Genomic DNA, 14,579 nt, shown 5'->3' on the forward strand with positions numbered 1-14,579 from the left:
CCTTCGCTGAGGATTCGAGAGCGCAGCGATGCTCGAACGAAGTAACGTAACTGCAAACAAGGGTTACAGTGGAACCTCGACTGTCTGAATTTCCAGCGCTTGAACATTTCATTAGAATTCCGCCACTGAAACGGAAACATCGGCCACGAGGTCTCCAATATCCGCGATATCCACGTACGCAATTTCATACGAATCTAGCGTGCGGATGCGATAGGCTCGATCCAGCGAATTAAGTTCAAGCTTCGAACAGTGGAACTGTATTCACGCAGATCGTGGATATGTTAATCATCAGTCGTGTAGTCGAAATAAAACAGCAATTACAATCGTACCAAAAATACCAGCGAATTAGTGCCTTTAAATAATTGAAACACTGAGCGTCTTCGTCAGACAGCAAAAGTTCCTCTGCATTTAAAATCCATTAAACCCTCCTGGTATTCCTAAAATTCTCTGAATGCATCGAAAAGCGACTTAGAAGAAAGCCCAGCATCGAAAAGCGCAAGCAACCCAACAGCGTAAGCGTCTCAGCGACGGATCGCCCAGCTGTTGCTCGAACTGAAGAAACAGAAGGTTAAGTTCACTACTGGACGGCGATCGTTTGTATCAGACGAGGTTGGGCACAGCTAGCTGGCCCTGAAGCGTGGCGTGGATCGTTTAGAGCTCGTAGACGTCGCGTCCGTTGGGTCTGCCGACTGGTGGTCGACAGGAGCCAGGACTCGCGTACGAATGGAAAATGTGTACCTTGGGGCGTACGTCGCCAGTGTTTCGACCACCCTCGCCGCGTGGTCTTCGCGAGAAGCTGACGGTGGTCTTGCAGCAGCAGTAATGGAACAGTTTGACGTAGGCGCTGCGGAAGTGGCGGTCAGCCACGCAGTAGAGCAGATTGTTGAAGCAGGACTTGGAGAGGGCGAACCAGGCCAGGTTGTAGAGGATGCCAGGGCTGATCGAGCGGAACGAGTTGACGCAGACTGCGGTGCCAAACGGCAGCCAGAACACCACGAACATCACGCAGCTGCACATGTTCGCCTTGGTCAGCTCGTAGTCCCAGGAGAAGGCGACTGGCGGTTTGTAGGAGCCCCTGGTGGCGCGTCTCACGCGGATTACCAGTCTTACGTAGAGGAAGGTGACGATCAGGATTGGCAAGCCCACCAGAAGCGTCGCGCCGATTATTTGCTCCAACGCTATCCCGGTTAGTCGACGCCTGCAGAAGTCGGGACCCACGTCCAGAAGTGACTGCAAGACCACTGTCATCACGGAGATCAACCAGACGCTGATGATCGTCGCTGTTACGCGGCTTGGAGTCAGCAGGGCGTATCTGAAAGGAGAGTTGGAGACGTGAGATTGGTTGAGCAGTGTTGTCTGTTGTCGAGGAGAAAGTTGTGAGTACCAAATGGCGGTTGAGGATTACAGAGATGCGAAGAGTCTGAAATTGGAACGAGAAGGTAGAGTGCAAAGGGTGAGGATACTTGAACAGTGTTGAGAAAAATGTTGTCATGAGTATCAAATGGTGGTTGAGAGATTTTCAATGGTTTCAGTGATGAGAAGAGTTTGAGGAAGATTCTCATCGTTACTCTCAGGTGAATGCTAAATCTGGCGATTGAGAGGCTGTCAATGATTCCAAAGATGGGAAGAGCCTGAGATGGTGGTTGAGAGATTGTCAGAGATTACACAGGTGAGAAGAGGCTGAGAAAGATTCTCAGGTGAATGCTAAATCTGGCAATTAAGAGGTTGTCAATGGTTACAGAGATGGGAAGAGTCTGAAGTTAAATCGAGAAAGTAGAATGAGAAGGATGAGGATACTTGAACAGTGTTGAGAAAAATGTTGTCACGAGTACCAAATGGCAATTGTGAGATTGTCAATGGTTACAAGAATGGGAAGACTCCGAGATCGAAACGAAAGATTCTTGTCTTTAATTTCTTGCGAATGCTAAATCTTGCAGTGTCACGATTACAACTGCAATTTGAACTATGCACGAGTAATTTCTGAACACGGACAAAAGGCACGTTTCTTCCCTGAAAGTGTTGTCGCGAGAGATAAGATCGTTAAAGGTTTTAGAGACTCTGGTAAGAATGTACATAACTCGAAGAGAAAGTTAACACATCGAAGCATTCGTGGAATTTCGAGCGTTTAAGGATAAAGTAGTGGTTCTCTACCCGTTGACCACGCACGCACGTGGATGCAAAAGACCGTTCAGTTCGAGTCTCACTGAGTCAAATCGCGGTAGCCGCTGGTAGAATGTGAAATTAGGAACTGAATCGCGACTGTGATGCTGGGAACTCCGTGAAACCGATCTACATCAAAGTCAAACTGTCGAAAGAGATTCGTGGCGTGGCATTAATCGAAATAGGTTTTCAGCCAGCCGCAACTCGACTGTAACTGATCACGTTTCCCGGTTCGATACCTTATGGACGATGATGGAACGCGACGCCATTTTAACGCACGGCAATTTCCGCGTGCGAATGTAATCGCCTCTTCCACTTCCGTTTGGCGAAATTGCTTGCGTAACGAAACGACACGCAAACTATATCTTCTAAAAATCTATCAAAATATAATTAATTACTGTTAGGTGTATGGAGCCTTTGAATTGAGGAGTTTTCCAATTTTTTAGGAAATTTAATCGGTTCCTCCACTTCCGTTTGGCGAAATTGCTTGCGTAACGAAACGACACGCAAACCATATCTTGCAAAAGTCTATTAGAATACAATTAATTACTGTTTTTTAATTATTTAAATTTTCTAATTTGTTAGCAAATGTAATCGGTTCTTCCACTTCCGTTTGGCGAAATTGCTTGCGTAACGAAACGGCACGCAAACTATATCTTCTAAAAATCTATTAGAATACAATTAATTACTGTTAGGTGTTTGGAGTCTTTAAATTGAAATTTTCTAATTTGTTAGCAAATTTAATCGGTTCTTCTACTTCCGTTTGACGAAATTGCTTGCGTAACTAAACGAAACGCAGACCACATCTTGTAAAAATCTATTAGAATATAATTAATTACTGTTAGGCATATGGAGCTTTTAAATTGAGGAGTTTTTTAATTTGTTAGCAAATTTAATCGCTTCTTCCACTTCCGTTTGACGAAATTGTTTGCGTAACGAAACGACACGCAAACTATATCTTCTAAAAATCTATTAGAGTACAATTAATTACTGTTAGGTGTATGGAGCCCTTAAATTGAGGGGTTTTCAAATTTGTTAGCAAATTTAATCGGTTTTTCCACTACTGTTTGACGAAATTGCTTGCGTAACTAAACTATATCTTGCAAAAATCTATTAGAGTACAATTAAAGACATATGGAGCCCTCAAATTGAAGATTTCCAATTTGTCAGTCTTGACAAGTCTTGCTAAAAGCGCGAACAATTTTATTTACACGAACGAAATAAAACATTCAGGATGGATAGTCCATTATGATATTAATCTTCGAAATGAACGACGACAGTCGAGCAAAGATCGAATTGCAGAGCATGCTGCACCAGTAATTTCTCAAATACTGTTCGCCCCCTGAGCTAATGTAATTTATCTGTTACGCGGAAAAGGTTTCATAAATCTATCGAAGGCAAAACTTCATAAAACTCGATCAATCAGAAACTACGCACACGTCTCTTCTACCCGTTTTAACTCGAAAACATTCTTATCGCCACCCTTAAACGCAAAACGACAGAACCGTTCAACGTGAAGCGTCAAATGAAACTTGAGCTCGTCTTCAGGCATATGTTAAGGGAGAATTTTCAGTGATACGAATCGAGGGACTTTGAAACAACCCTGTTTGTACTGAGGCCACCAAGTTTGCTCGAGAAGTCTTCATTCGTTGAAATTGAAAGATACAATATGGAGGGGACGTCGAAGCACACTGGCGAACCGCGTATTTCCCTCAGGGGTTTACACGTGGATATACAATTTCTAAGGAGGCAGTCGTACAACGTCCACGCGATTCTGTCGAATATAAATTCGCAGCCTTTGAATTCCCCACAATTTTTGAGCGACGTGTAACAAATTTCTATTCGCGATTATTTTCGAGTTCGAGGATTCTCGATCGCGATGAGAGAGGGTTGCATGCTGGACTATTCGTCATAATTTTCGAGCGACGTGTAACAAATTTCTATTCGCGATTATTTTCAAGTTGGAGTATTCTCGAATTCCCCACAATTTTCGAGCGACGTGTAACAAATTTTTATTCTATTATTTTCAAATTCGAGTATTCTCGATCGCGATGAGAGAGGGTTGCATGCTTGGACTATTCTCCACAATTTTTGAGCGACGTGTAACAAATTTCTATTGGCGATTATTTTCAAGTTCGATTATTCTCGAATTGCCCACAATTTTCGAGCGACGTGTAACAAATTTCTATTGGCGATTATTTTCAAGTTCGAGTATTCACGAATTGGCCACAATTTTCGAGCGACGTGTAACAAATTTCTATTGGCGATTATTTTCAAGTTCGATTATTCTCGAATTCCCCACAATTTTCGAGCGACATGTAAGAAATTTCTATTGGCGATTATTTTCAAGTTCGACTATTCTCGATCGCGATGGCAGAGGGTGCGCAACGAGAGGGTTGCACGCTGGACGTTACGCAGGCATTGATGTGAGTTTAAGGCTCGCACTGGAAGCTCTTTGATCCAATACGAGCCTGACGCCGCTGGCTGCAATAGCATCTGAAATTACGACTGTCCATGTTTAGTGTTTGGCAAAGCGTAAGGTGGTAGCAAATACAGAAGTGAAATTAACGTCGCGCCTCGTCCTAACGCGTGAACGTTCAACAACCCTTTCTCCCTTTGCTTCTTCTTTTTATCACATTTCAAGCATATGTAGAAAGCTTTATCGCAGTCGTATAATCCATTCTAACGAAGCTGGTAGAATTGAAGAGTCTCCACGAGCAAGGATGAACACTTTTTAATTGGCATCTACAATCGTAACCAACAGAGAAGTTGAGCGTTTGTCTTTTTTTCGAATTTCGTTTGAGGGATACCTGATCTGACCGTCGCAGTTCCCTAATTTAAATCAAAATCACGTTCTCCGGGTCTAAAGCTGATTATTATCGGATCACAGAGTAATCAGGTTGACAAGTAATCGGATCAAAGCGCGATTACATTAAAGCGGGTTTGCTTCGAGTTTTTAAGGGTTGTTAATTACTCTCTTTGAAAGAATCGAGGAAAAATTGTTCGCATTCGAATGTAGAAATGGCTGCTCATTTTATCCAATAATGATTTCTTCAAATTAACAGTAAAATTCATTCAAATAAAATATATAAAGAATAGCAAGTTCTATAAATATAATAATTATTGTTAATTACAGTCTCTGAAAGAATCGAGAAAAAATCTTTGGCATTCAAATGTAGAAATGGCTGGTCATTTTACCCAATAATAATTTCTTCAAATTAACAGTAAAATAAATTCAAATAAAATATATAAAGAATAGCAAGTTCTATAAATATAATAATTATTGTTAATTACAGTCTCTGAAAGAATCGAGGAAAAATCTTTCGCATTCAAATGTAGAAACGGCTGCTCATTTTACTCAATCATAATTTCTTCAAATTAACAGTACAATATATTTACATAAAATATATGAAGAATAGCAAGTTCTGTAAATAATATATGATAATCGCGATTATCGATTATTCTTCGTACCTTTCGGGTGGTAGACACAAACGAGCATAATTCTCAGCAGCAATGGTGGTCAACGTAAGCACCGTAACCAGGAAACAGAGCGCTTCGAGGGTGGATTCGAATCGACACGTGCTCAACGACTCTTCGTGCCCCGCCAGGATCACGATCACTGATACTGGTATCACCAAGCCGGTTACCAACAGATCTGCCAACGCTACGTTCACCAGGAACGCATTACCTGCAACAGAACAACGTGATCACGATTTAGTCCGAATGAAAAGCTGATAAGCGTTGATTAATGAACGCTCGTTCGTTAAATTCACACACGCACGGAGATCTGATTCAAACGAGACAGTTGTGTAGTCTCATTATCGCCGTTCGAGGACATAATTGAGGACTTTAAACCAAGAACGACTTAAAGTACATTGCCAAGCATTAAATCGACGCGTGGGATAATGAAAGGCTCGCTGTTTAAATTTATAAAAATTATTTAGAGACGAATTAAAAGTGGTAGAATAAAAATAATCGAAGAATTAATTTATTAGTCAGAAATAGGTATTTCTCGAATTATTCGAGCATTAAATTGACGCGTAGGATAATGAACGGCTCACTGTTTAGATTTATAAAAATTATTTCGAGGCAAATTAAAAGTGGTAGAATGAAAATAATCGAAGAATTAATTCATTAGTCAAAAATGTATGTTTCTCGAATTATGCGAGCTGGTTGTGGTGACATTAAAAACGCGCTACAGTTTAAACAACAGCACGCCAGTAAAGCAATAACAATAATCAATGCATTCGTAATTCTCTCACGACTTAACGAGCTGTTTTCCATACGAAACGCGGCCGTAATCAAGCAACCTCATTTGCGGGACGTCGTCGTAGAAGGCTGAATAATTCCGTGCACCGTCGATCGATAGAAATTAACGGCGCGATTGCCGCGTCAAACGCAAGGGGTTGCTTCGCCAGGACAGAGTCCCGCAGATTGCCAGTTACCACCTATATCGCGGAATTAATTGGCATTCCTAAGTTAACTGCTCGTTAACTCGTTCTAATCCAACGTCAGATCCATCACCATCCGACGAATCCGTCGAACAATTCCACTTGGCAATGCGCGTATGAAAATTTCCACCCCCTCGCCACCCGTTAACGAACTCGAGGCTCGCGCGCTTAACGAATCGGTTTATTCTCTCGTTAAATGTTCCACCGGAAGTGTTACCCAGCCGTCGAAATCCACGCTCGTTTCGCCTGGCAGCAGAAATTGGCAAACAAAATTTCAACAGTTAATAAATTCGACGTCACGCGATTCAATGGCCCCTTGACGATCTTCCGTGTACGTTGCCTCGCGAATTTCCATGTAATCTGGCTAATGAGAGGATCGTCGAGTAAATTGCACAACGCTACTCTTTTCGACGGAAACCATCGCGTTCGACATTGATTATAATTTCTTGCAACACTGTTATCTCGTTATTTTGTAAGTATCTTTGACGAAATCGCAAACCATCGCGTTCGATGCGATGTAATTTCTTGTAACATCGCTATCTTTTTATTTTATAAGTGTCTTTAACGGAATTTGAATTTTGGGGGTAGATTTCTTTAGACGTAACGTTACGCTTTTAATTTTGTAACTACCTTTAAAGAAATTTGAATTTTGAGGGTAGATTTCTTTAGATGCAACCTTACGCTTTTAATGTTGTAACTATCTTTAACGAAATTTCAATTTCGAGGGTAGATTTCTTTAGAAGCAACGTTACGCTTTTAATTTTGTAACTATCTTTAACGAAATTTCAATTTTGAGGGTAGATTTCTTTAGAAGCAACGTTACGCTTTTAATTTTGCAACTATCTTTAACGAAATTTCAATTTCGAGGGTAGATTTCTTTAGAAGCAACGTTACGCTTTTAATTTTGTAACTATCTTTAACGAAATTTCAATTTTGAGGGTAGATTTCTTTAGAAGCAACGTTACGCTTTTAATTTTGTAACTATCTTTAACGAAATTTCAATTTCAAGGGTAGATTTCTTTAGACGCAACGTTACGCTTTTAATTTTGTAAGTATCTTCAACGAAATTTCAATTTTGAGGGTAGATTTCTTTAGACGCAACGTTACGCTTTTAATTTTGTAACTATCATTAAAGAAATTTCAATTTTGAGGGTAGATTTCTTTAGAAGCAACGTTACGCTTTTAATGTTGTAACTATCTTTAAAGAAATTTGAATTTTGAGGGTAGATTTCTTTAGACGCAACGTTACGCACGTCGATGGTATCAATTCTTATTATCCATTGCGGTTGATTAAATGCAGTCGTTAATCTTGAGCCCCTTTGACGAAGAATAGCAAGTTATAGCCACGCTCGCCAAGGGATGGAGAATTATCCTGCGTGCAGCTCTCCTCTCGCATTTCATCTTTCTGTCAGAGATTTTGACGCTGCTACCACCATTGTACTCGCACCGTACTCGACTACCGGTGGTATTCATTTACATGACGAACGGACCGTGAATACGGGATTTACATTTTTCTGCCGGATTCACGTACAATGCTGACCAAATCTATTGTCGTCTCCTGGACAGGATTCTTCGCCATGGCACCACTGATCGATTCGCTCGCGAACGGGTTCAAATTGATGGTACCACCCGTCTGGGTTGTTTCACTTTGGTGGAACGTAATTCTTAGCGCTTCTATTGGCGACAATTTTCCACTGTACGTATATGCTTTTTAATTTTTAGTTAAATTGAAGAGGTGTTTCTTTGAGAGTATACAATGATAGTTGAGCGATTCTTCTCAGTGATCGTCACAGATTTAAAAAAAAACCTTAGACCAATCGAGAAAGGTGTGTAGCCTCAGTCTAGATGCGTCAAACATTAAACGAACGTGTCTCTCATCGCAGCAATTTTTATTTTAATTAAAGAAATAATTCTTGGTGAATACAGAACAGTAGTCGAGTGACTTTTCTCAATGATCATCATATAGGTATAATCGAATTTTAATAGAACTATAAATCATTCGATAAAGGTCTGTTACTTTAATCTAGATGCATCAAACATTAAACAAACGTGTCTCTCATCGCAGCAATTTTTATTTAAATTAAAGAGATGTTTCTTCGTGAATATACAACGATAGTTGAGTGATGCTTCTCAATAACCATCGCATAGGTACAACTAGATTTTAATGAAACTATAGATCATTCGATAAAGGTCTCTTATTAAAGGTCTCTGTCAGTCTAGATGCATCAAGTGTTAAACGAACGTGTCTCTCATCGCAATTTTCATCTAAATTGAAGAAATGTTTCGTCGTGAATACACAACGATAGTTAAGTGATCGTCACATAGGTATAACCAAATTTTAATGAAACTATAGATCATTCGATAAAGGTCTCTTACTAAAGGTCTCTCTCAGTGTAGATGCATCAAGTGTTAAACGAACGTGTCTCTCATCGCAATTTTCATTTAAATTAAAGAGAACTTCCTTGGTGAATATACGATGACAATTTTCTGATTCTGCTCAGTGATCATCACATATTTAAATAAAACACAGGTTTTAATAAAACTATAGGCCATTCGATAAAAGTCTGTGACCTTAGTCTAGATGCATCAAACATTAAGTGAACATATCTCTCATCGCAATTTTCATTTAAATTAAAGAGAAGTTTCTTCGTAAATATACAACGATAGTTGAGTGATTTTTCTCAATAACCATCGCCTAGGTGCAACTAGATTCTAATAAAATTACAGATAATTCGATAAAGATTTCTTACTTTAGTCTAGATGCATCAAGCATTAAACGAACGTGTCTCTCAACGCAATTTTCATTTCAATTAAAGAGACGTTCTTGGTGAATATACAACAATAGTCGAGTGACTCTTCTCAGTGATTATCACATAGGTACAGTCAGATTTTAATAAAACTATAGATTATTCGATGAAGATCAGTCATCTCAGTCTAAATTCATCAAGCGTTAAACAAACATCTCTCATCGCAATTTTCATCTAAATTAAAGAGAAGTTTCTTCGTAAATATACAACGACAATCGACTGATCCTTCCCAATAAATTCGATAAAGATCCCTAGCCCCAGTCTAAATGCATCAAGCATAAAACGACCGTGTCACTCATCGCAATTTTCATTTCAATTAAAGAGACGTTCTTGATGAATATACAACAATAGTCGAGTGACTCTTCTCAGTGATCATCACATAGGTACAATCAGATTTTAATAAAACTATAGATCATTCGATGAAGGTCTGTTATCTCAGTCTAAATACATCAAGCGTTAAACAAACATCTCTCATCGCAATTTTCATCTAAATTAAAGAGAAGTTTCTTCGTAAATATACAAGGACAATCGACTGATCCTTCTCAATAAATTCGATAAAGATCCCTAGCCCCAGTCTAAATGCATCAAGCATAAAACGACCGTGTCACTCATCGCAATTTTCATTTCAATTAAAGAGACGTTCTTGGTGAATATACAACAATAGTCGAGTGACTCTTCTCAGTGATCATCACATAGGTACAATCAGATTTTAATAAAACTATAGATCATTCGATGAAGGTCTGTTATCTCAGTCTAAATACATCAAGTGTTAAACAAACATCTCTCATCGCAATTTTCATCTAAATTAAAGAGAAGTTTCTTCGTAAATATACAAGGACAATCGACTGATCCTTCTCAATAAATTCGATTCGTCTCTCGATTCGACCGTGCCTCTCATCGCGAACGATCGCATCGCTCTCCCAAGTTACACACGCTCGAGCAGCATCTCTTTTAACGACCGTCTAATATCCTTTTCACACGTACCACTCAGCTGGGACAGACGCGACGTCGAAACGGTAACGCGGAATAGGTTCGCGAACGGGTATCGATTCCGTCGATACGACGTAGCAGTCGAACTGCGCGCGTTGAAAGTAGTCGTAAAGCAGGATTTCCTGGACAGGATCGATCCACGGCTGTTACCCTGAATATTTCTATTTATGGCCATCGTCGATGCGAAGTAGCGTAATTGTTACAGACGATCAGATGGGCACCCTTTCCACTTACTTAGCCGCTAAGCCAGCGACTGCGCTCGCTGGGTGTTGCCCGGAAGGGACGACGAGTTTATTGCCAGCGCGCAGAAAAAGAGAACAGCGAAGTTTATTGCCAGCGTAACAGCGGGAACGGAAAATCTTCCCGCTGGATCGCGACTCTTCCACGGAACACGGAATTATTTACGTCCCGATCGGGGCCCCCGTTTTCACAAAGGTCCTCGCTGCTGAAGATCCTTTCGCGAGACCCTTTCTCAGACGGAAGTACCCGCGAGGGATGATCGACTATGGGTGGAAGAGTCGTGGAATGCTGATCGTAAACGATGGACATCTTTCTATGGTCATTGGAAGATTGAGCCTCGCGTGGCTTTATATTTATTGTAATAATAAGGAAGAAGGTTCGTTTGTGGATGTTTATTTCGTGTTCATGTTTTTGTATTGTGATTAGAGGGGATGTTCTATTTAGGTTTGACTGAGATATGTGATAAGTATGAATGTGTATACTAGTTTGGAATATTTATTTAGAACTTCGTCAAATGATACGAAATTGGTGGGCATTTTTTGGTGTTCATTGGAAGAGTGATTCTTGTGTAGCTTTAAATGCATTGCGATAATAAGGAAGAAGTTGAAGTTTTCGTTTGTGGATGTTTATTTCGTGTCCATGTTTCTCTGTGCTGTGGTTAGAGGGGTTGTTTTATTTAGATTTGACTGAGATGTATGATAAATGTGAATGTAGATACTTTGGAATATTTATTTAGAACGTTGTGAAGTGATACGAAATTGGTGGACATTTTTTGGTATTCATTAGAAGAGTGATCCTCGCGTGGCTTTATATTTATTGTAATAATAAGGAAGAAGGTTCGTTTGTGGATGTTTATTTCGTGTCCATGTTTCTGTACTTTGGTTAGAGGGGATGTTTTATTTATATTTGACTGAGATATGTGATAAGTGTGAATGTATATACTTGTTTGGGATATTTATTTAAAATGTTGCGAAATGGTACGAAATTGGTGGACACCTTTTTGTGTTCATTGTGGCTTTATATGTATTGCAATAATAAGGAAGAAGTTTCGTTTGTGGAAATTTATTCTGTGTCCATGTTTCTGTGCTGTGGTTAGAGGGGATATTTTATTTATATTTGACTGAGATATATGATAAGTGTGAATGTATATACTTGTTTGGAATATTTATTTAAAACGTTGTGAAGTAATACGAAATTGGTGGATACTTTTTGGTATTCATTGGAAGAAGTCTTTTCTACTGTAGTTAGAAGGGATGTTCTATTTACATTTAACTAAAATATATGATAAGTGTGAATGTATATACTAGTTTGAAATATCTATTTAAAAGGACGTGAAATGATACAAAGTTAGATAGGATGTTAGATGTAATGGAGTACTTAGAGGGATGATCTATTTAGAATTAGCTAAAATATATGATAAGTGAAATATATATATTATTATGATATATAATTTGAAATATCTATTTAAAACGTCGTGAAATGATACAAAATTAGATAGGATATTAGATGTAATGGAGTATTTAAAGGGATGATCTACTTACAATTAACTGAAGTATATGATAAGTGTGAATGTATATACTAATTTGAAATATCTATTTAAAACGTCGTGAAATGACATAAAATTAGATAGAATGTTAGATGTAATGGAATATTTAGAGGGACGATCTACTTTCAATTAATTAAAATATATGATAAGTGTAAATATATATACTAATCTGAAATATTTATATGAGTCATCATGAAGTGCTATAAAATTGTGTACGATTTTATTTTTCAAATTCCCGGACGTTTATATTTCCTATTTTCCCCTAAGCTGAATATAGAGCAGCTGTACATCGTTACAGAGCACGCGAAGCAATCCCAGCTCGCATCCCATGGATAAACACTGCTCGTTTACCATAACCGCGTAACACATAGCGATTTGTCGGTCCGTGGGACGATAGCAGGATTTTTTTGCGGGAGAACGTCCAGGTTACATTTAAAGGAAGCCACGCGCTCTGGTATCTGTTATCGTAACGGTTGTCCAGTATCTGTTCAATAAATACGAGAGGTAAGGATCTCGGTTACCATAGGGGCCAGAAATAGAGGAATCAAAGAACGCTTCCTTCCTTGGTATTATCCTTCGTGTCGCCGGGCCAATGCGTAGGAGGCTTTTGTCCTTTTGCACACGAGCGAGGAGGACCCTTTCCGCGCTGGGAGATAAGAAGGAACGATTCCACAAAAGAGCGTCGAACGACTGTGTTCAGAGCGCGTATACGTGTGCGCTTAAACATTTATGGGGACCTTTCTACTTTGCCACGTGCGCCAGACGGATATTTACTGCATTGGGAATAGGTATCGCTTGGAGAAATGCACCTGTGTGACGTCTGCCCCGAAAAATCCCTACGACGACGTCCCCGTAGAGAATAAATTGTGAAACCAATTTCGATGGAATAACGAAAAGGACTTCCACCTTTACTCGCGACGCGCTCGCTTAAAATTTCAAACGCCAAGAGGATCGCGACGAGAACGATGCAGTTTGTAAAAGGAAAATGTGGTTACTGTACCTCGTTTTTTAAGCTGATCCTCTACGACCACCGCTGAGATCATGAAGACGTTACCAACGCTGCCACCGACCGCCATCGAGGCCAATAGAAGGAGCCTCGCCACTCGGGACCAGGCGGACGAGAGGGTGACTGGCGAAATGTCAAGGTCGCTGTTCAAGATGGTCTCCGCCTTGTTCATTCTTATCTGAGAATCGAGGCCCAAAATGCTAGCCAAAGTGCTCGTTGCACCGGGATAGCCAGTCGCGTTCATCCTGGAACTGAGATAGACAGGGACCATTTGTGAGAAACCAGAGTGACAGAACAATTCACTGTAACACGCTTAAAATTGTATCACGAGTTGCATAATCGCGTTTGTAACAAGCATTTTTGCAAATCTGACAGTAGAAAAGAAATATATCGTCTCATATGAAAGAGGAAGCATCGTCGCGTTCATTTTGGAACTGAGACAAATTGGGACCATTTGTGAGAAACCAGAGTGACAGGACAATTCGTTGTAAAATGCTTAAAATTATATCATAAGTGGCATAATCGTGTTGTAATAAGCATTTTTGCAAATCTGACAGCTAAAATATTTATATAGTCTCATATAAAAGTGAAAGCGTCGTCGCGTTCATCCTGGAACTGAAACAAATTGGGACCATTTGTGAGAAACCAGAGTGACAGGACAATTCGTTGTAAAATGCTTAAAATTATATCATAAGTGGCATAATCGTGTTGTAATAAGCATTTTTGCAAATCTGACAGCAAAAATATTTATATAGTTTCATTTAAAAGTGAAAGCGTCGTCGCGTTCATCCTGGAACTGAGACAGATTAGGACCATTTGTGAGAAACCAGAGTGACACGACGAATAATACTGAAAATTATATTATAACTGGCATAATCGTGTTGTAACAAGCATTTTTGCAAATTTGACAGTAGAAAAAAAATATATCGTCTCATCTGAAAGTGGAAGCATCATCGCGTTCATCTTGGGACTAAGAAAAATTGGGATCATTTGTGAGAAACCAGAGTGACACGATGAGAAATACGCTGAAAAATACATTCTAACTGGCATAATCGCGTCGTAACAAGGATTTTTGCAAATCTGACAGTAGAAAAAAAATACATCGCCTCATCTGAAAGAATGAAGTCGTCACGTTTGGAAGCGTCGTCGCGTTCATCTTGGAACTAAGACAGATTGGGACCATTTGTGAGAAATCAGAGTGACACGACGAATAATACTGAAAATTATATCATAACTGGCATAATCGCGTCGTAGCAAGCATTTTTGCAAATCTGACAGCAGAAAAAGAAATATATCGTCTCATATGAAATTGGAAGCGTTGCAGCGATATTTGTTGAAGAAATTGGACAGGCCAGATGTTGCGAGTGTTAGTTATCTCA

At 39.6% G+C, this 14,579-nt stretch overlaps 1 protein-coding gene across 1 annotated transcript; it reads right to left on the reverse strand.

The window, feature by feature from the left end:
* Positions 1-651: 651 nt before the first annotated feature.
* LOC143431235 (adenosine receptor A1) lies at positions 652-13,444 on the reverse strand. Its single transcript, XM_076907812.1, has 3 exons — positions 13,195-13,444; positions 5,632-5,848; positions 652-1,312 (listed from the first exon to the last, which is right to left on the reverse strand). The coding sequence occupies exons 1-3, from the start codon at positions 13,442-13,444 to the stop codon at positions 652-654; spliced, it is 1,128 nt and encodes a 375-aa protein (XP_076763927.1).
* Between the last annotated feature and the right edge of the window lie 1,135 nt (positions 13,445-14,579).

The sequence above is a fragment of the Xylocopa sonorina genome, chromosome 17 (genome assembly GCF_050948175.1).
Source record: "Xylocopa sonorina isolate GNS202 chromosome 17, iyXylSono1_principal, whole genome shotgun sequence".
NCBI lineage: Eukaryota > Metazoa > Arthropoda > Insecta > Hymenoptera > Apidae > Xylocopa > Xylocopa sonorina.